General features: G+C 35.8%; 1 protein-coding gene across 1 annotated transcript in view; it reads left to right on the top strand.

Annotated features, from left to right (window-relative positions):
* Window positions 1-22,400, top strand: part of TRRAP (transformation/transcription domain-associated protein) — a gene marked incomplete at its 3' end in the record, with an annotated part of 60,618 nt that overhangs the window by 26,341 nt on the left and 11,877 nt on the right. The window contains exons 22-44 of the mRNA XM_009583593.1: window positions 425-624; window positions 1,411-1,628; window positions 1,774-1,971; window positions 2,652-2,912; window positions 3,879-4,040; window positions 5,286-5,382; window positions 5,832-5,953; window positions 7,429-7,599; window positions 8,369-8,437; window positions 11,143-11,163; window positions 12,262-12,381; window positions 12,714-12,833; window positions 13,193-13,357; window positions 13,769-13,950; window positions 14,244-14,442; window positions 14,860-14,988; window positions 15,632-15,898; window positions 16,456-16,662; window positions 18,017-18,175; window positions 18,259-18,393; window positions 18,585-18,695; window positions 19,958-20,104; window positions 22,211-22,400. The exon at window positions 22,211-22,400 is cut by the window's right edge and continues 45 nt beyond it. Coding sequence (XP_009581888.1) covers window positions 425-624; window positions 1,411-1,628; window positions 1,774-1,971; window positions 2,652-2,912; window positions 3,879-4,040; window positions 5,286-5,382; window positions 5,832-5,953; window positions 7,429-7,599; window positions 8,369-8,437; window positions 11,143-11,163; window positions 12,262-12,381; window positions 12,714-12,833; window positions 13,193-13,357; window positions 13,769-13,950; window positions 14,244-14,442; window positions 14,860-14,988; window positions 15,632-15,898; window positions 16,456-16,662; window positions 18,017-18,175; window positions 18,259-18,393; window positions 18,585-18,695; window positions 19,958-20,104; window positions 22,211-22,400 — 3,650 coding nt within the window. The remainder of the gene's footprint in view (window positions 1-424; window positions 625-1,410; window positions 1,629-1,773; window positions 1,972-2,651; window positions 2,913-3,878; window positions 4,041-5,285; window positions 5,383-5,831; window positions 5,954-7,428; window positions 7,600-8,368; window positions 8,438-11,142; window positions 11,164-12,261; window positions 12,382-12,713; window positions 12,834-13,192; window positions 13,358-13,768; window positions 13,951-14,243; window positions 14,443-14,859; window positions 14,989-15,631; window positions 15,899-16,455; window positions 16,663-18,016; window positions 18,176-18,258; window positions 18,394-18,584; window positions 18,696-19,957; window positions 20,105-22,210) is intronic.

The following is a 22,400-nucleotide window of genomic DNA, read 5'->3' as shown; positions in this document are numbered from 1 at the left end:
TTGCAATGAATAAGTTTTGTTGGGCAGTTATTTGATAAATAATGTTTCAATCTTTCAAGATTAAAATCAAATGTCATTTTAAAAAAGTGAAAAATGTCAAAATAGTGAAAATGACATTCTGTAATTGAGTTGCAGTGTGATGCCTGTATACCTATTATTTGTAATATACGTGGCTTCTTCTGAACCACTGGCTTTAAATGTTCCTGATGAAATTGAGCTATCCATCATGTTTGAGACCAGTGGTTGACAAAATTAATACCAACTGAGTGAACTGGTCAAGCTCTATCAAAATGAGGGGAGAAAGGAAGGTGGAGAAGGAGTTAGATACTGAGAGCAAACTTTAAATCAAGTACTTGACGATGCTCATGATTGAGCTGCCAGTACTGCAGTTTAGGATTATAATGAACTTAATTTTGTCTTTCAGCTTTACTGAGAAGTCCATACCCAGTGTGATTATTTCGCATCGATACAAAGCTCAGGATACTCCAGCCCGTAAAACGTTTGAACAGGCATTGACAGGGGCATTCATGTCAGCAGTCATCAAAGATCTGAGGCCTAGTGCTTTGCCTTTTGTAGCCAGCTTAATCCGCCATTACACAATGGTGGCAGTTGCTCAGCAATGTGGTAAGTAAAGTGGAATAGAGATCATCTGGACTGTTCTGAGAGGGGTGGAGAAGTTATGCTTTTTCTAATAGTTATTTGCTTTAAGAAAATCATGATATTGCAGTTGCTTCTGTGTAGATATGTTGGTTTTTGTTTGATGGCTAAATTATGTTTTAATTCTTTTGAGGAGTGAAAAATTATTAAGCAAGTTTTAAAAAACAATCACCTAATAATACTTTTAAAATGCTACAGGTAATGAAATAATTACAGCTTGGAACAGTGTATATTTCCAGAGCATTTGTGTAACTTGATACACACTTATTTTTGCGGATGGTCTTTGATTGGGTTGTTTCCACTTGTGGTTTTGAAGGACCATCAAAGGAACTAAGTAAACGTTAGAGCACTGCAGTGTCTTGTATCTATGAAGTAAACCTTTTGTTCGGAGTTGGACTGTATGACAAGTAATTTGGGAAAAGACATGCTATAAGCATATCATTCTTCATTGTCACATTAATGTAACTTGAATTTTTATGATTCTTTATTTTAATTAAATCTTCTTGCAGTGCTTAGTCTAGTGCATAGAAGAAAATATTCAAGTAGATTTAATCTTTTTTTCTTCTAAGGGTGAAGAATGCCTTACAATCCATTTATATGCAAATAGACACAGTGCTTACTGGTTTAGCCATCAGCTAGTCAGAGGAGTAGTAAAGTCTAATTGAAAGCCTATTCATATTGAAATATCCATTGTTTTATCTTTTTTTTTTTTTCCTCCTCTCTCTCTCTTTTCTTCCCCAATACAAATTACAGGTCCTTTTTTGCTGCAGTGCTATCAGGTTGGAAGCCAGCCTAGCACAGCCATGTTTCACAGTGAAGAAAATGGGTCAAAAGGCATGGATCCCTTGGTGCTTATTGATGCCATAGCAATCTGCATGGCATATGAGGAGAAGGAACTCTGCAAAATAGGAGAGGTGGCTCTAGCAGTGATATTTGATGTTGCAAGCATTATCTTGGGTTCAAAGGAAAGGGTAAGAGAGAGATATGTATATATATATTTAAAAAGAAAAAAAAGTATTTAAATGATCTACTTTCAGGCAATGCAATTTTGCTTCTAAAATTTTGGAGGCTACCAGTGAGCTGAAAAAGCAAACAAATACATTTCTTTGTTTCCAGGCTTGCCAGCTTCCCTTGTTTTCGTACATTGTGGAACGTTTATGTGCTTGCTGTTATGAACAAGCTTGGTATGCTAAACTAGGAGGTGTTGTGTCAATTAAATTTCTTATGGAACGACTGCCACTAATTTGGGTCCTCCAGAACCAGCAGACTTTCCTGAAGGCACTTCTCTTTGTTATGATGGATCTAACTGGAGAGGTATTTAATGAATGAATTGTATCAAATAGTATGGGGGAAACAAACTTCTGTTCTTAAATTTACACAGATTGAACTCTTGCTAATCTTGATTTTACTTAACTTCAGAATGTATTGTATCTGCGATATTTATGAGTGAATTTTAGTCATTTTAACTTAAACATAGACCTGAAGTTACGAATGAGGTCTGTTTTTTCCACATAACTTTGCCAAAGTTGTTGGAATTACACTTGCTTCTTTCAGAGTAGAAATGTACAGGTTGCATTCAGATCAGTGAAAAAACACTAGGTTCACTGTCACTTGCATGAAAAAAACTGTTGGTTTTTTTTTTTTCTTCTTTCTGTGTTTAGTTTGAAAAGTGTATTCTTATCAAAAAGCTGTATGTAGTTATAGATACCTAGAAAATGGGCTGCTTGGTCTTTTCTCAATTGTGAATCAATGGTGACAACATTGCCAAAGGTTCCAGCACTTGAGTTCGTTTATAAAATTATGTTGCATTGCAACTCAGTTTTGGAGTGATTGGTGGGAAGACTAGTTGAATATGTATTCTGTTTAAGCTTTATGTTTTTAGCTGTTTGCAGAGGATTCATCAAAATTAAATGCTAAGTTCGTTGATGAGTAGTGTGTAGATTTGTGATCTTTGTTCTGTACTTTTTTAATAAAAATAATCTATGATACCTTAGGTTTCCAATGGAGCAGTTGCTATGGCAAAGACCACATTAGAACAGCTTTTGATTAGATGTGCAACTCCTTTAAAAGATGAAGAAAAAACAGAAGAAATCCTAGCAGCACAGGAAAAGTCTTTCCATCATGTAACACATGACCTCGTTCGAGAAGTAACCTCTCCAAACTCTACTGTGAGAAAACAGGCCATGCATTCATTGCAGGTACTTGCACAGGTCACTGGAAAAAGTGTTACGGTGATTATGGAGCCACATAAAGAGGTAAGCAGAAATACTTACTGAAAGTCCAAGTGAGTTTCAAGTTGTTTACCAGTTTGGATTAGCAAAATGCTTTTCTGAGTACATTCTCCCACATTAGTGAATTAAATTCTTAGTGCTTTGTTAGCATATGTTTGTCATTTGCTAGGTTTCATTGTTCTAAAATACACTGTGGCTGGAGTACTATAGAGATTCATACAACCTGTGCCTGACTACTTAGCCAGTATTTATAGTGTCTTCCTGAAATTATGGGCTATTCGTCCTACCACCAATCAGACTAGGCCAGTCTGCATTTTGAACCTCAGTTTTGTGTTATTCTCTAAATATGAGGTATATTGCTGTACCTTTCCCTGTGCAGAAAGAGACTATAAAGATCAAAGCTGGTTGAAATGACTTTTTGCTAGATACTCCTTAAAGCTAATAGCATTCATTCTCTTGAAAGACAAGTAAATGTACATAAGCCCTACGGGCCACCACAACATATGAAATTATAGATGTCGTTATTGTAGTTTGGGAACATACAGAGAAGCCCCCTAATTGATATCTTATTTTGCTAAAGGTGTTTATGGAGGAGAGTGAGAAGTTGGTGTAATGGAAAAAAACTTTACATGAATGTTTTTGTTTTTCTGATGTTTTAGGAGCTTAAAATATTCTTGTTTCTTGGCTTGAACATTTGAAATGCTTAAGTCTATGAATTTCTTCGTTGTTTATAATGTTTTGTGAAGTTATTAAATATCATAGATCTGTTCACAGAGAATATGTAATAATTACAGATACTGAGTTGTTTTGCTAACTGACTGTGAATTAAATTAGAGAAATACTTTTCTTCTTGCTTAGTGATTTCTAAAGAGGTACATCTGGAGCCACAATAGCAAATGGAGCCATGACTAATGATGTCTTCTTAGTGGCTAGGTCTGTGGGGTCATTTGAATAAGCTGCTAATTCAGTAATCTAAATTACATTGTGTAGGTTCTCCAAGACATGGTTCCTCCTAAAAAGCATTTACTTAGGCATCAACCTGCAAATGCCCAGATTGGCCTGATGGAGGGAAATACATTTTGCACAACCCTGCAACCCCGATTGTTTACAATGGATCTAAATGTTGTGGAACACAAAGTTTTCTACACAGAGGTACTTTCTTTTTATGTTCTCATATTTGAATTTAGATACTTAAGTAGTGATGGTGTTAGAACTTTCAGTGTTAAAAATACATATTTTCTCTGTGCATTTTAAACTTTCACCGAAATGTAAGAATTTACCTTTTCAAATGTGAACTGAGATCTGCCTTTACCTACAACATAATAGCTCTGAGCTAAACAGAATATTCTAATGTGTGAGAGATATATTAAATGAACTTTGGTGTTATAGTCCTAGTCTAGTAGCGCTAACTTTCATATTTAGGTCTTATTTTATGCACAGTATATCTGTTAAATAAATTGTCGTACCATTAAAACATAGATATTGTTTGTTAAGGTTTTGAGTCCCTAACAGTTTAAGTAAAATCAGATATAAAACTAGTGTGTAGATTTAACTTAGAGAAACTGTCTAGTCCCTTGGTTTCCTAGCTGTCTTGTCCAAACATAAGTTCAGAAGGTATTTGATAGCAACAGTAACTGCAATTAGCAAGGCAGGTGTGGGGTATAGTTGTCAATGCAGAGGATCCTCTATTTTTTCCTTAAGACAAAACCAAAGTGCTGTAGATCAAAAAATGTCTGTAAAGGTGAGAGTGATATATTGGTATTGTGAAGGTCTGAATCTTAATAGCGTTCTTGGATATAGGTGCAACCTGGACATTGTTAAGTTGAATAACTTTGTTTCAACCTGTTCAATGTTTTCTAACAAAAACCATATACATATATTGAAAATACTGGCCTGCAAATTCTGTAGGAAGGAATTGTCCCTTCGGGCAGTGACCCATGACCATTAGAATTACTGAAGAGATTTTCAGCACATTTTTTTCCCTATTAATCTCCTTCTGTTCTCTTACCCCTTTCCTCAATATTTTCAGTATTATTACTGCCATTCAGGAGCGAAGCCTTTCTTAGGTCTATTCTTTTATCATATGAACAGCCTGTTTGCAAATAAACCAGCTAGGTATTGGCCAACAAAATGCAAAATGGCTAATTTTTGCCTGACTTTTCTCTCGTGGCAATGCTAATGGGTTCTCTTGCTTCTGGCTAACCACCGGTTTTCGTGGGAACTTATACCCTAATTTTGAGTAGAATTTTTGCCTGTTGGTAAAATTTGGAGGTTGATCAGTGTGTTTGCATAAAGTTGGCTCTTTGAGGAAACAAGACTCAAAAAGTAACTGATAATACCATTTCAAACGTCATTCACAATACTATGCTAAAATGATTGTTTACTTTTTTTCCCTAGTTACTGAATTTGTGTGAGGCTGAAGATGCTGCCTTAATGAAACTACCTTGTTACAAGAGTCTTCCATCACTTGTACCTCTTCGGATTGCAGCCTTAAGTAAGTAAAACTTCCTAAACAAAATTTGATATAGATAAGTGTCCTTGTGAGCAACAGGCAGTCTTCTTCCCAAGATCAGCAGAAAACTTGCACGCTTGAAGACTGATGACTGCTCTCTAGAGGTCACAGTTTAATGGAGAATAATGGGAAAGTATCACTGCTTTCTTAATGACTAGGATTTAGTTTCTAAAATAACCCAAAATATTTTTAGACGGATTATGTTATATGGCATTAGGAGAACTTTAGAACACTGTTAATAGAATTTCCATTCTTTTACAATTTTATGATGCCTGTTGCTTTTGGCAAAGCATGCTATGCTTTAGCTGTCTGTAATTTAAGATGAAATAAAAGGAACTTGAAGAGAAGAAATATAGAATTAGGGTTTTTTTTTCCCCCTCTCATTTGAAATTGAGTTAACAAAGGGAACAAATTTACTTTGATATTTGCAGATGCTCTAGCTGCCTGCAATTACTTGCCTCAGTCAAGAGAGAAAATCATTGCTGCACTTTTCAAGGCACTTAATTCAACAAATAATGAACTGCAGGAGGCAGGAGAAGCATGCATGAGAAAGGTTAGTGTATTAAAACAATGTTGCTGTTGAGGCCATTGTTTTCTCTGCTTTACTTCCTTGTTACAAAGCTTCTTGAAAGTTCTCTACAGGAAATAATGGCTGCTCTGTTAAGTTTTTATTAGTGACACCAATATAATTAAGTTTCTGTCAGATGTGTTTTTTTGGGGGTTTGAACTTAGCCATAAAAATTTCTTCTGGTTGAAATTAAGCAGAATAAGCTCTTGGGCAAGGACCATGGTAAGTCTTTCAGTCTTTCTGTCTGTCCGGTCTTTTGGTCTTTGTTTGTCTGGTCTTTGTAAATGTATCTTCTTTTCTAAATAGACAGTGTCAGTCCTTCCCAGCAGTTTCCCAAATCTGCATGCCTGGCTTTATTGTAAAAGCTTTTCTCGTGTTTCTTCTTTGTTCGTAAACGAAGTGGTAGAGACCCCATAGTTGGTTTTGGAAAAGTAAGCAATACAGCAGAGTTAGACTCTGCATCACAATGTGGCATTTACCTTAAGGAACAGGACTGTGGCTGTACTGTTTAAGGTCAGAATTAGTATCCTTACGTGGTGCTACACTACACTGTCTGTTCTGTGGATGCTAGGTTATAGTGTAAAAAAAGCTGGAAGGACAGGGAAAAGGATATTCTCTCATCATGATTTATTGCCCAGTAGAAATGCGTAATTCTGATTCAGCAAGATTTTAGTACCATTCTTCTAAATATAGAAAACTATAACAAAAATACTTATAGCCTCTTTGTAATGATGTGTAGATTTGCTGGCATGTAACGGGGAATATAACTAGTAATACTGGTGGTTTACATTTGTTCAGGCCATTGACTGATTAGAGGTCAGACGTTATCTTTTCATGTCACTCTGGTCATGAAAGGGAATGTACTTATTATTTATGACTTGCTGACAACACAGGTGGGTTGAGAGGGAAGAGGGAGCAAATGAGGGTTGTTCTGACCTATGCATTTGGTGTAAGATTTTCTGATCAGTTTTTCCTGTGATAAAACTGTGCCCATAGGATGTTTGGTTATGACAGGAAATACTCTCTCTGGCTTCTTGCAACCAGGTTCTTTTGACCTTTTATGTTACTCAGGATGCATGCAGTTTGTAACACAGAAATTTGATCTATTGCCTTCGGCCAGATTCACAGGCAATTCTTAATAAAGCAGTGCCTACGTAGTTTGTCCATAGCTGTGTATTTAATTTATAGCTGTGGCAGTTTTTCAATCCATCTTTAGTTACGATCTCGTACTTGATTATTTTATGGAATATCCTACTGTGTGTCAGAAATACTTAAGTGCTTCCCAAATTCATCTGGTCACTATATATATTTCCAGCAATAAATATTGTTTAAGCTATTGCATTCTGAAAGTACAAAATAAAAGAAGAAAAATCAAGTCAGCAGAATTTATTTTAAGAAAGATGCTTGCAGAAAAGTTGCTCCCGTCTCCATCTGTGTCTTAATCCTGTACTCTCTTGCAGTTCTTGGAAGGAGCTACCATAGAAGTTGATCAAATTCATACACACATGAGACCATTGCTTATGATGTTGGGAGACTATCGAAGTCTGACACTGAATGTTGTGAATCGTCTGACATCTGTCACTAGACTTTTTCCAAACTCTTTTAATGATAAATTCTGTGATCAGATGATGGTAAGCCCATTCAAGTTTTCCTAAGCTCTTCCAGAAGAAATTTGCTTTTAGCTGATATTCATATTGTTGAAAAGTCAAAGAACAGTTCACTAGAGACTCAATGTATACATTGGAAGTAAGAGATTTTTGCTTCTCAATTAATAGGGAAAAAAAAAAAATCTTTAAACGTTTTGAGTTAATTTCTAAGGAGCTACTAAACCACAAAGTTATGCTAAGGTCTGCTTGGACAAATTATCTTTAAGCAAGGTGTCAGCAGCATAATATACTAAGGAAACCCTTGAAAATATGTCTTACGTCCTAGTGGGCTAAGTCTGTTTTGGTGTTTTCTTGATTTATGAAATGGTGGGAGGTATTGCCTTTGTTTTGGTGTTTTCTTGATTTATGAAATGTTGGGAGGTATTGCCGCCTTATTTGCAGTTTATAAACTGTGTATGTGAATTCTTTATCCTTTTGCCATGGATATTTAGATATTTAAATGCATACATGTCAAGCAAATCATTGAACAAGTATAAGCCTGTCAGACCTCAGATTTTTGTGTCTTTTAATGTATGTACTCTTATAACCCCTGCTTTCTTGAATATGGAGAGGACTTTTAGCAACAGAAAACTTTTCAATCTGAGGGAATGAAAATAACTAAAAATTTTTCCCTTTGTTTCCTTCAAACAATCATTTCTGCCTCTACTTCTTCTTTTCTTGTAGCATATGCTGTCACTTGCTAAAATGGAACAGTATAATTAGAAGAATAATACTCATTATCCTCTTTTTATAGCAACACCTGCGTAAATGGATGGAAGTTGTAGTTATTACACACAAAGGTGGACAACGGAGTGACGGAAATGTAAGTTAATGAATGCTTTTATGTGGAAAGGCAAGAAATAAATAGTATTAATGTTTTGGAATTACAGAACTCATTCAGTTATAAGTGTTGCCTAACTGATTACACACTGATGTTTTGTTACAAGCTAATGAACTTCTATGTATATTGAATATTTGTTACAAATCTTAGTAAGAGGAGCTTCTTATCTGCTGACAATGGTTACTTTAAAGCCTATTCTATACAGGTTGGTGTGGGAACAGCTCATTGATTTTTATTTTTTTTCCTCAGGATTTTCTGCTTAGAAATCTGTTCTTCATTGGAATGGCTGATGAGCTCAGCAGCATAATCCCTCTTTTTTTCACTTTTTGATGTTTGATGTTCATAGTCTTTTGAAAATTATACAGAATAATAATACAATCCCAGTTAATTTTAAATATAATTTATGAAAAACAAGCTCAGTATTTACCAGCTGAGATCACGTTAAAATCTCTCGCCTATCCAAACTAATGGCCTCAGTGTTGAACTATGGGAAGCTGATCAATTTTCTTATAAATGGAAAATTACACAGCGTAATGACAACACTGTGTGCTCTTAGCAATATGGCACTGAAGGGGATTCCTGCTTCAGTGTTGTTGCATGTAGATTACCAGAAGTCCCATAATTCTATTAAGATTTTATGAATAACTTCTATTAAGTGTTGAGATTTATTATTCCAACTAGGAAAAATTTGGGGGGAATTTTATTAGTTTCGTTGTTTTTCAAATTGGAGTGAAATTAGATTGGCTTTTTATTTCCCTCAAAACATGGGAATGGCTTAATGGCTTTTCATTACTCTTTCCTGTCATTGCAAAGAGAGCTTTTAAATCTGAATTTAGTCATTGCTTTGTATTTGACCTAGATGTTTTCTAATGGAGTAGAATTTGTTTCTTATGTTTAAACTTAAAAACTGTGCATTTTTCAGTTAAATGCATTTTACCTAGGTCAGAGTAGTTCTAAGGCCTTCATATTCTTGTTTTGGGATTCACTTTTCCTCAAACGTGATGATTACAGGTATCTTGCAGATCTTCTTATAGCAATAGTCTTTCAAACCACAGCATGGCACCTCTAGAACAGTTTTTAGTTGTCCCTAAATCACATTTAATTGTGAATTCTTCTGCTTTTAATGTTTTCTGTTGATGTTTTCTATGTAGTTGTGTGTTTAGTCTCCTAAACCTGTAATTTTTTTTTTTACTGTTGGCTGAAAACCTATGTATGTTGAGGGGAAGGTGCACACCAGACACTTGAAAAGGAATCTACTGTCACATCTTGAGGGAGGAGAGAAGTCTATGGAAACACTTTCAAATAGAATTGTGTGACTGCAAAGCTGATTGAATTATTACTTTTTTCCCCGCAGTTGTTGCTCTAAAGTTTCCTTAAAAATAAAAACTCTAGGTGGTCTTTATACAATTGCTATGGCGTCTGTGTTCATATGTCCATATGTACAGTGCGCTGTTGGTGTATCTTCTAAATGTGGAAAAACTAGGATGGTGAAACTGGTGGTCAGAGTTACTGTAGCCGGCCATTCACTTACCCTGATTTCTCACTTACTCCGATTTCTTCTTGACCACAGTGAGATTCCAAAATCTGAGCTATTCACTTAAAGGCAATGTTGGGGAGTGTTATTGGAGTAGGTTGCATCATTCAGACTGAGTGGTTAGATCTAGGTGGAGAACGGAATTGGTCAGGAAAGCCTTATGTTTGCTAGAGCACTGTTACAATAACTTTTTTGACCTAAAGAGTTTTCATCTTTTTCCAGCAGCACATTATGAAGGTGCCATTTGATGGTGATGCTGGTGTTGTCATGCAGTTCTCCAGCATAGTGCAGGTAGTGGCTAGTCAGCAAGGCTTCTTAATGAAACAGTCCAAAAATCTATGGTATGAGTTTTCATATGTAAATGGCAATTCTAGACAAACTAAAAACTTCAGACATCTCAGTTAAAAATGCGGCATAATAATTAACAACTATTGTAAAGATCCACATTGATGCTAGAATAACTAAGCTCTTCATTCACCTAAATAATTTTATGACAGTCCTACTATGTTCCTGAACTGTGACTTGCCTGTTTAGATAAATGAACAAATTAAACCATAACATATTAAGTAGCGATTAAGATCTAATTCATTGGCCCAATGAGCGAAATCTTTGATTTAAATCCCTTCTTCCTCTCTTCCCTGCCTCCCCAAGGAAAGGCGTGTTTTTTGGGTCATGTCTGGTAATTGAAAAAACAAGTTTTGAAGAGATGGTTGCCTCTGACTATCGCTCTCATGAATAGTGGCACCACGGTGGAGATTCTGCCTATTAGAAGGACTTTGTAGCTTGGTAGTTCCAGTATTGAAAGTGGTTTCATGATTGATGCTGGACAAATTTGTCTTTGAAGATGCTAAAATATTGTCTTCCCCTGACTTAATAATCTCTAATATCTTTTTATTTAGTACAAATATTTGAGAAGCTGTCTCAACAATGTACAAGTAGAAAAAAGGATGCTTTTTGTGTTAGTTCTTAGGAGAGCAATTCAGAGCATGGGAGATATTCACTGTCTCCATTCTTTCAGTTTGAGATGAGAAAATAACCCTACTGAAGTCAGTTTCTGACTGCAACCTGAAGAATAGTATATACTGATTTGTTAATTTATTTGATATTTTTGTGGGCTTTTTCTTTTCATGCTGTGACTTCTGTTTTGGTTCAGCCTGCTGCGGAAGGGGTAGAGGTGAGAAACTCAGTGGAGGCACCAGGAGGTTCTTTGTTGTTGTGGTTTTTTTGTTTGTTTTTAATTTTTTTCTGTTTTTTTAAACTGTGATTTGTTAGTTTTATTGTTGTGTTTTGGGCAGAGTGCATTGTGCCTTTGAGTGCAGTGCTGTGAATTGTCTTCTGTTTGTCTGTGGCAGAGTTGTTTTCATAACATTGCTGTTAAGGATGTTAAGCATGTTTGTATTAGGAGGAGCAGGATTTTTAGTTTCTGTGAAGGCATATGTGCTTTCTAAAGACTTTGTACGTGTTCTGAGTCCTGAACCTCAATCCATGAGAGTAATCTTGTGGGGGTTTGTCTAGGCAGATCATGTTAAAGGAGTGGGGCCTAATACTTTGTGTTTAAATTCAGTTGAGGAAATGCAATGCACTTAATATTCTTTTGTATACTGCATACAAGAAATTGGGTTTAGAGGGATGATGAGGGTGGATATTTTGTTTTGTTTTTTGTTTTCCCTCTTCTTACTGAAGAAAATCCACACTCTGGTTAACTGAAATATAGTCCCCATTTAAATTACACAATGAAAGTAAAATGCAAAATTATTTTGGACTTCAGCAGAATTTAATATCTAGTGGGAGAACAGAGCTGACTTTTCTTTGAAGTAACCAGCTGTTTGCAAGATATACTGAACAGTGCTGTGAGAAAGCTGTCTTTTTCTTCATGTCTAGTCTGGGGTTGTGGAGTGCATATGAGAAATTGTTTAGAAAGGAAAGTCTGGCTTTTTGATGCATGAGCCACTTGGTGTAGTGCAGCGAGCGTTCCGTAACTCCCCCATCGCTATTATCATTACACAGTGTTTAGCTCTTACCTGTAGAACACCACTATATTGACAAAGAAAATAAAATTAAACTATGATATTACAAGGGGGAAAGGGCAGACTTCCACAAGAGCAATTTTCTGTATACGTCATGGTAAGTAGATGCTCTACATATGTTAACCCTTCGCATTTGGTTGCTGGCTATGCTAATATAGAGAGGAAAAAAGAGGTAGGATGTGTGATACTGGTTTTATATATTTAGCTGGTAATATTAATTTAATCGTGTTTCTTTTTACCTGTAGGAAATGAAGATTTGTTCAGCAATTATAAATTTATTCCATCTGATCCCAGCTGCCCCTCAGACTTTGGTTAAACCTCTGCTGGAAGTTGTTATGAAAACAGAACGAGCAATGTTAATTGAGGTAAAAGTGGAAGTTAACATTGCTGATATTTTTGCTTTATAGTGTTTTTAAACATTAGTATATAATAATTATAATATTTTAAACATGGCGTGGGAACATTTGATGTAATAAATAAACAAATATGCTCTTCAAGCCTTTTTGGAAGTGTTAACATTTGTCTTAAACTCTTAAAAGTAAAGTTTTGAAGTTGTCAATAAATTCTCATCATAGAAGTTCTGAACGTTTTGTATCTGCATAAATGCCAAGTCAAATGTATTTTTCTGAGTGCTAGTAAATTAGTAGAAAATACTCTGTACTCTGCATTTTTAATTTAAGCTTTATGAATCTTTCAGGCTGGCAGTCCATTCAGGGAACCACTGATAAAATTTTTGACACGTCACCCATCCCAGACTGTGGAGCTGTTCATGATGGAAGCCACTTTAAATGACCCACAGTGGAGCAGAATGTTTATGGTAAGCTGTGTGGGGAGGGGACCAGGAGAAAGTCCTCATCTTCACAAATCTGGTGAACGAAAAGTTTTTCATCTTTTCCATCTTTTTTTCCCTGTATGACCTTGTAGTCCTTAATCATGTTCTTACTCTGACTGTAGGGTGCCTATTCTCCGTTTTGTATTCGTTTATCCTGAGATGTTGATTTTACACCTTTCCAGATCACGTAGAATTATTACTGAAGTTGTAGAGGTTATTTTTATGTATATGAAATATAACCTCTGCAATTTTAGTGAAGAATATAAAAGCTACAGGATGATATAGCCTTTTGGTATTTTTGTTTTTAAAGGTTGTTATTAAAATTATTTCTTCCCCTTCTTCAGAGTTTCTTAAAACATAAAGATGCCAAACCTCTACGAGATGTACTGGCAGCTAATCCTAACCGATTTATCACTCTACTGTTACCTGTTGGTACCCAAGCAGCTGTTAGACCTGGTTCTCCAAGCACTACCACAATGCGTCTCGATCTTCAGTTTCAGGCTATCAAGGTATTCATTTATTCTTGTTTGTCTCTGCACCAGATAGTTAAAACCTCCTTAGCTACAGGCCTGTTACATACAGGCTTTCAACTATGTGTGTGTGTATTATAGCTCTTAGAAAAACACTTGTAAAAATGTAAAGTGTTTGTAGTCAGAGTCACTCTAGGAAGGGAAAAGAGACTCAAATGAACTATACTTTTTTTTCAATCAAGTAAGATACAAGAGGAAAACATGGCAACAGAAACTTAAAAAAAAAAAAAAGATTCCTTTAAAATTGATCTAAACTAGTTTTCATTTGACTTTTTAAAAAAATATTTTAGAACCCTTAATTGACCTTGAAGAAGTGCTTTTATATTATTGTTTGTACGGACAGATCTGTTGCATGTTGACTGTGCATTTGTCTTGTTTTGCTTTTGACAGATCATAAGTATTATTGTTAAGAATGATGAATGTTGGTTAGCAAATCAACATTCCTTGGTGAATCAGCTGAAACGTGTATGGGTGAGTGAAGCTTTTCAGGAGAGACATCGTAAGGAGAATATGGCTGCAACAAACTGGAAAGAACCTAAGCTATTAGCATATTGCTTACTGAATTACTGCAAGTACGTAAAAACATTTATTTCCTATAGCTTGCATACTTTTTTTTTTTTTTTTTTTAAATTTTGAAAATACTGTAAAGGTATACAGGAGTACTAAAAAGGGTTTGTAGTTATTGAAGAGAATGTTTAATATATTTCATAATACTGCCATTTGCTCAAACACCATGCCTCTGTTACTGCCTGCTCTTGGCCCTCTGCTGTTTTAAAACAAGATTAGTTTCTTCACCAAGTCGTCAGCATAGTAGTTTGGTTGGGTATTTTTTCACAGAAACTTTTTATTTTATGTGTTTTTACAGAAGGAATTATGGTGATATAGAGTTGCTCTTCCAGTTGCTTCGGGCTTTTACGGGTCGATTTCTCTGCAATATGACTTTCTTAAAGGAATACATGGAAGAAGAGATCCCCAAAAACTACAGTATTCCCCAAAAACGGGCTTTGTTCTTCCGGTTTGTAGACTTCAATGACCCAAACTTTGGAGATGAGCTCAAAGCCAAGGTAACTAAAGCAATTAAATCAAAGAAGCCTGGTATTTAGGTTTAATTTTCTTCTTGGGAACTAGGGCAACAAAACTCGCTTACTTAAATGTCAATGAGTTTGATAATTGGCAGAGCCATTTAGGTGAAAATATCATACCTGAAGAAGAGCGATAATAAACAGAGACAGCAATTCATCTTGCTTTCAATACTGACTACTTTAGTTTACACTTTCTAAGAATCTTTGCCCTTGGAGGGAGGAAAGAGGGCAAAAAAATCTGTGTATATCTCTTTCTTAAGGTTTTAGATATAGCTTCCTTTTGTAATGCAGTGAGTGTGTCTAACATGCAGGTTTGCGTGTGAAATTACTTGAATGTTGACTGCCATTAGAAGAATCCAATAGTTGAATATAACTGGTTTTTTTGTTTATATTCTGTAGGTGCTGCAACATATCCTGAATCCTGCTTTCTTGTACAGTTTTGAAAAGGGGGAAGGTGAACAGCTGTTGGGACCCCCAAACCCGGAAGGGGATAATCCAGAAAGCATCACTAGCGTTTTTATAACAAAGGTAACAATCCTTGTTTACATTAAGTGTTTGAAAATTAAAAAGTTCTTCCTCTCATTTGGCTTTTCAATCCTGATTTGAATTAGTTGTGCTATTTCTAAATGTTATGATAAATATTATGTCAAATCGCATCATAACTTTGAACGGTTGTGAGATCCAACAGTCATCAGTAGGATTGGATTACAATTTTCAGTTTATGATATCTCTTTGACTTGAATATCTGTCTTTGGGATTACAGCCATATAAGCCCCATTTCGAGTCTTTTTCATAAGCAAAGCTTACTATGACTGAACATTGGTATCTTTGTAATTCACTTTGGTTTCATTGAACCAGTTAGCAGTTATAAAATAGATGTTGTTGAAGATGAGGGTTGGGTTTTTTAATTTTTTTTTTTTTTTTTTTTAATGGGTTAGCACTTTGGAAGTTCCTAGATATACTCATTACTTAAAAGTTCTCACCTCAGGAGGTTGTTTTGTGGGTATTAAACTGAATCAAAAATGTAGTTATAGTTATTAGTCTTCTTAAACCCACTCAAAAAGCAAAAAACTAGGACTTTGCTTTTGTAGATAATGAAGTTGGGGTTTTTTTGTTTTGTTTTGTTTTTTCTCACCTTCCTCCTCTCCTCTTTGATCATCCCTGGGACTAGGTACTTGATCCGGAAAAACAGGCTGATATGCTGGATTCTCTCAGGATATATCTCTTGCAGTTTGCCACACTTCTGGTTGAACACGCTCCACATCACATTCATGACAATAACAAAAACCGGAACAGCAAACTACGACGCCTAATGACATTTGCTTGGCCTTGCCTCTTGTCCAAGGCATGTGTGGATCCAGCATGCAAATACAGCGGACATTTGCTTTTGGCACACATCATTGCAAAATTTGCCATACATAAGAAGATAGTTCTGCAGGTATTGACTATGGCTTGTATTCATACATTTAAGGGATGTTGATAAGTTCTGTAGTGTGCTTTCTTTTATTTTAAAGTGCAGAGTAGAGGTGCACAGTAGTTTTGGATACTTAGTATACAAGTAGCAGTTCAATTCATGTGCAACAAACATACAGAAGCAGCAAGCCAAATATTAATAAAAATTTATTTGGGGATAGGAGATTATAGAAAGGAGTTTGAAGATAAGTGAAAACAGGGAGGGTAGATGGGGCAATGAAAAGTCCTTTTGGTTGAATTAACAAAATTGGTAATGTTTCTTCATTTAAGAGAGACAGACATTTCAGTTCAGACAGAATGTGGGGACCAAAGGAAAACTTCAAATTGGACAGTGGAGAGGGAGGAAGAAAAAGGGAACGTAAGGGAGACAAAATGAAGTATCATCATATACTTACCAAATTATGGGCCTTTAGGAAAAAATCATGTTGTTTAAAAATGTATGTTGTAGTTTCTCTTTCCTGAAATGCTTTATTTTTGTAAATATGTGTAATATTAATGTTGATCAGAAACTTTGCTGTTTAGGTTTTTCACAGTCTTCTAAAAGCTCATGCGATGGAGGCCCGAGCTATTGTCAGGCAAGCGATGGCTATTCTGACTCCAGCTGTGCCTGCTCGAATGGAGGATGGACATCAGATGCTGACTCACTGGACACGAAAAATCATTGTGGAAGAGGGTCATACAGTTCCCCAATTAGTACATATTTTGCACTTGATAGTACAACATTTCAAGGTACTTGTACCAGTTATTCTGGTAGTGACTGTATCTCAGATATCAAGAGGTAAACTGCAGTTTGATTAGAAAATAACGTAATCTGATTTATATGGTTTAGCTTCAAAAGGCATCACCTGTCTGCGAAGATATTTACTTAAAACTGGAAACAGCTATTAAAATTAAAAAAGCAAACCACTTATTAAGCTTTATCATGATTGAAGTTAGAACTGAAAATGTTAGGTGAAAGTCTGCAAGATTAATTCATTGGATGTGCATTAGCAGTGCTCTTTAACAGAGCTGTGAAGTTTTTGACTTTAAATATTCTGTGGGGTTAACTAGGTAACTTTTAACTCCAGCTAATGTATGTTGGGAAACATTAAACAAATGGGGGAATGCTGCAGAATGTCAACATAGGAGCATTTTTGAAAATGCATATTAAAATATGATCCAAAGTGACAGATTACTAATATGCATTTAAGTCACTTTTCAGGAATTGATGCCTCAGTGCTTTTTGAAAAAATATCCAAGTGTGTTCAAATGTGAGTTGTAGATCTCTAAAAGGATAGACAAAAAATTGGAATGATTGATTCTTGAGAAAAATCACGTTATCTTCAAAAGAACATCTTCATTTGGGTACATGAAATCAGTAGTCACTACTGAAAATAGTAGTCAAAATTTTTTTTTTAAAGCACCAGTGTGGTGATTTAACCTGGCAGGCAGCCAAATACCACGCAGCTGCTCGCTCACTCCTTCCCCCGCCCCTAGTGGGACGGGGAGAGAATCGGAAGGGGAAGGGTGAGAAAAACTCGTGTGTTGAAATAAAGACAGTTTAATAGAACAGAAAAGGAAAATAATGATAATGATAATAATAATAATGATAGAATATACAAAATGAGTGATGCACAATGCAATTGCTCAGCACCCGTGCTGCCCGATAACCAAGTAGCGATTGGTACTTCCTGGAACACGCCTACCATTCATATACTGAGCATGACGTCACATGGTATGGAATACCCTGCTGGCCAGCTGGGCCAGCTGTCCCAGCTATGCTCCCTCCCGCCTGTGCTTGGTAGAGCATGGAAGCTGTCCTTGACTAGCAGGGTACTTAGCAACAACTGAAAACATCAATGTGTTATCGACATTCTTCTCATACTAAATCCAAAACACAGCACTAGGAAGAAATTTAACTCTATCCCAACTGAAACAAGGACAACTAGTTACTTTTCCGAATTGCAAAATTTGAACATGGTACAGATTTAGCAAACTTTGGGATTAAAGACTGTTTTAACATTTTGCTTTATTTCAACTCTGTAGTTTTTGTGTAGAATTTTATTGGTTAATGGCTAACATGACTGTGAAACCATCTTTTCAGGTTTATTATCCAGTGAGACATCACTTGGTTCAGCATATGGTTAGTGCCATGCAGAGACTGGGCTTCACTCCCAGTGTTACGATAGAGCAAAGAAAATTAGCTGTGGATCTTGCTGAAGTAGTTATTAAATGGGAACTGCAAAGAATTAAAGACCAGCAGGTAGGAAGTCTAAATAAACTGGTAAAGATTGAACTGTTATACAGTTAAATGCTTTTTTAACATGCACATTGCTGATATTTCAGCCAGATTCAGATATGGATTCAAGTGCAAGTGGAGAAGGAGCAAGTTCTGCCTCATCTGCTGTTAAAAGAGGATTGTCTGTTGATTCTGGCCAAGAAGTAAAACGATTCAGGACAGCTACAGGGGCAATAAGTGCTGTAAGAAAAATTCAGATTTTGTTCAGAAACTTTGACATTATAACCTGCAATTTAGTTTACTTGTTTTTTGCACATAACTCGAAACTTCCTGAATTGAAGGTTGTACTTTTAGGAAATATTTTAATTCTGTCCTGCTTGTTGTTATCCTTCTGCAATGTTGCTTATGGTTTTTGTGTTTTGTATATATGCAGGTATTTGGACGTAGCCAGTCCTTGCCAGGAGCTGATGCACTTCTTTCCAAGCCAATTGACAAGCAGCATACAGATACAGTTGTGAATTTCTTGATTAGAATTGCTTGCCAGGTAGTATGTTTATTCTGATATGCAAATACCAATGTGGCATTAGTAGCTAAACCCATAAATCTCTCTTTTCATAAGAGTCCTTTTATGGTTGGATTATTCTAGTGTTTGTATACTTTCTTTTGCTGAAAGGTCGGAAACTTTGATGCGAAATTGTACAAAAAGTAGAATGTTTTTATTTTAAGGAGGAAAGAAATTGAATTTGATAACCAGTTTCTGCATGTTTTTCATTTCACAAATGATGGATATTATACATGAGAGGTATGCTTTAGCTTCTTATTGTTGGCATAGTATGTTTATAGCTTGATGCAGGGAATGTGCACTTTGAAATTAAAACTTTAAATGTGAATGGTTGCAATCCAGATTTTGAAATTGAAAGTGTCTCCATTTTACTGTGCTGTTGATCACTTTTAGCATTTTGTTCTTTACTTTCTGTTTTCAAGCAAGTACTATATCAGGAGTGATATGATTGAAATAAGCATGACTAGTAGAATTTGGCTGGAGCCAGGCAAACTTCAAAAAGTTCCAATAGGTGTTTTTTCTTAATTCATTTATATATTTGCCCGATGCTGCAAAGTATATTTGTTCTATTGCGTAGATTTAATGGCAAGAATATTTTACCCAAAAACTGAAGAATATTTAGAGTGTTTAATAGGCAAAAACCTATGTCAATTACGTATCTAAGTATAACGATTGTATTTTCAATTCCAAATACATGGAATTACTTCTTTTCATGCAGCATGTAGAACTAAAGCTTTTCACCAAATTTTGTTAAGAATTAACTTTTCTGGAGTGTGGAAAACTAGCTGGGTGTAGCTCAAAACTGACAAATTTTATGGCTTCTGCAGCAGACTCAGCTGGTAAGTAACATGGGATTTTAAACACCACAGTCCATTGGACAGAATAGACGTGCTCTTGAAGTATAAAGATGAATTGAGTATGTTTATGGATACCTTGGAAACAGAAAAGATTAACCATTTTGAGCATGTTCAGAGTTGTAGTAATAATGTATGGGATTAAACTTCTTTTAATATACCTTTGATGGGTGATTTGGGGTAATTAGCTAGCAGTTTAGACACCAGTTGTGATGTTTACTATTAGTTGTCAGCTTTTTATGCAGTTAAATACTCTGTGACTATACTGATAAAACTACTTAAGCTCATCCATTTCAGAAATAAGAAATTACATGCTTGCTTGGAATGCATAATAAATTAATGAATTGGTTACAAAAGTGTGTCATTTTGTTAACTCTGATTAATTGCTAGGTCAATGACAACTCAAACACTGCTGGATCTCCTGGGGAATTGCTGTCTCGCCGCTGTGTCAACCTTCTGAAAACAGCTTTACGACCAGACATGTGGCCAAAATCAGAACTGAAGTTGCAGTGGTTTGATAAGCTGCTAATGACTGTGGTAGGTAACATTCTAGTCCTGTAAGTTTTTAGGTTTCACTAGCACATGTTTGATTGACAACATTTGCTAACAATGTCTGGATACTGATTTTTACAGTCTCAATATTTTCTTCTTTGTAGTGAAATACATAAATTGTTAAGTATGTGAATTGCATCAGTGGTTATAATTTATATAGCTGCAGTACTTACAAATATTAAAATAGACTTAGGAGCAGGTGGAGTAACTTCCTGTATTACTTTGATTTTGAAATAGGTTGTAGTTTGCTTGTTTGGATGGCCTACTAGTTGTTGTTTTTTTTTGTTTTGTTTTAGTCTTTTTTTTTTTTTTTTGTTAGTAGGAAGTTTTACAAATTGATTTTATTGGTTCCTAGTTTTCTGACTATGTTATGGTAACATGAAGTTCACTGAAAGGCTAGCTTCCTGTGTTTGATGATACAACAGATTTTGTTTATTATTTGTATGCTATTTGTATGCTTTTTGCCACATAATAAGTTTTTCTACACCTATTGTGTTTGTATCATACTATTTAATAGACTAGCAACTCTTACTGTGCTAAATTTTTAGGAGCTCTCTTGATGTCACTTTTCTGTTTCTTTGAATAAAGGAGTAATATATCTTACTTTTGGAAACTTTAAAATGTCTGAGATTACACGAAAATTTGCTGTGGCCCACTTTTTCTAAATGTTGATCTAAATGTGCTATACTTTCATAATGCTGGTGTCTTTATCGAGATAGTCCTTGAAAGGGCAAGTATTTGCTTTCATCCTTCTCTCCTTCTGTTGGAAGAGTTTTTGATGTGGCTCCATTTGTTTTGGGTTTACAGGCATTGATAGTGCTCCAGGGAGCTAATACTTGTTGCTTTTCCCAAGTAGTGTGCAACCTGAGGGAAAATTGCCATTAAAATTAATAATTTTTTCCTGTTGATGGCATTTGATGGCCTACAACAGGAAGAACTGCAGTCAATTCTGACCGTTGTTGCACAAGGATTACCTCCTACTCATCTTCCTTGCTTACACAGTTGCAAAGCTATTTAAGTGCCAAGTGATGGACGCTGTGCAGTAACAGCAGTATGACTTCAGGAAAATCATGACTTTTAGGTGATTCCTCTGCACTGAAGACAGAGAAAGTTGTGAGCATCTACCTGCTGGCTGCTGAAAAAGAGCTGCATGTTATGTACAGACCATCGTTGCCCTCCCTTTCTGGAATAGAGGGGAAGATGGTGGAGGTGTAAAAATAGCTTTAGAGAGTGCAATTCAGAGAGTTCATGTGCTTCCAGAACATGAACTGCTATCTTTTTCCTCTGCCTTTCAGACAAATCTTTCAGTTTATGATCTTTCTTGAATTTGGAGAAGGTGAAAAAGTGCACCGCATCTAAGAGCGAGCCAAAATCAAAACCTAGCCCACTCCCCTTCTCCTTCCCCCACCTCAAAACAAACACACCATACTACCCTCAGACCTCAGGAAGGTGGACATGGTTGATGTTTACTTAATACAAGGATATAAGCCCTCTTGAACAGGAATTTTATATCTTAATTTTGTGCTATGTGTCATCAGCTATTCAGGAGGTTCAGAAAAAAGAATAAAGCTTCTGCAGCGAACAGACTAATTTACTATCTTAACGATCATTTTGTAGGTTTACAAAGATACGTCTAGGAATATTTTATTTTCATTTTTTTTTCTTTCGTTCCAAATATCCCCTTTTCTAACTTTTAAGCTGTAACATATCATAGGATATGCTGTTCTAGCTCTTCACTGAAGGCCTGTCTCTGAAAGATGTTGACAAAAAGATAAAACGTTATCCTCTGTTGAAAGCATTTCTAACTAGCAAGGTTGTGGGCAACTTGCAAAACTGAGGACCACAAAAAACATCAGAAGGAACATATTGTAAATGCTTAAGTAACATTTTTATGGTTAAAGATTTTATAGCGCCTTGTTTTTTACAGTTTTATATTGCATGACTTATCCAAAAGATTGATGTGAAACATTGCTAGTGTAGAAAACTCAACTTTATTACAGGTTTTCAACAGATTTAATCTGGATTTACTAATCTGTGTAATACTTGTGAAATTTCCCCCACTCACTGCGTTTTTGTATGTGTTCTCTTTAGGAACAACCCAATCAGGCCAACTTTGCCAACATTTGCACTGGCTTAGAGGTCTTAAGTTTCCTGTTAACTGTACTGCAGCCCCCTGCTATCCTTAGCAGCTTCAAACCCCTGCAACGAGGCGTAGCAGCTTGTATGACTTGTGGAAACACCAAGGTTTTGAGAGCAGTCCACAGTTTGCTTTCTCGCTTGA

Source organism: Fulmarus glacialis, unplaced genomic scaffold, assembly GCF_000690835.1.
Source record: "Fulmarus glacialis isolate BGI_N327 unplaced genomic scaffold, ASM69083v1 scaffold2338, whole genome shotgun sequence".
NCBI lineage: Eukaryota > Metazoa > Chordata > Aves > Procellariiformes > Procellariidae > Fulmarus > Fulmarus glacialis.
The sequence above is the reverse complement of the archived record's forward strand: the minus strand, read 5'-3'. Positions and strand labels throughout refer to the sequence as shown.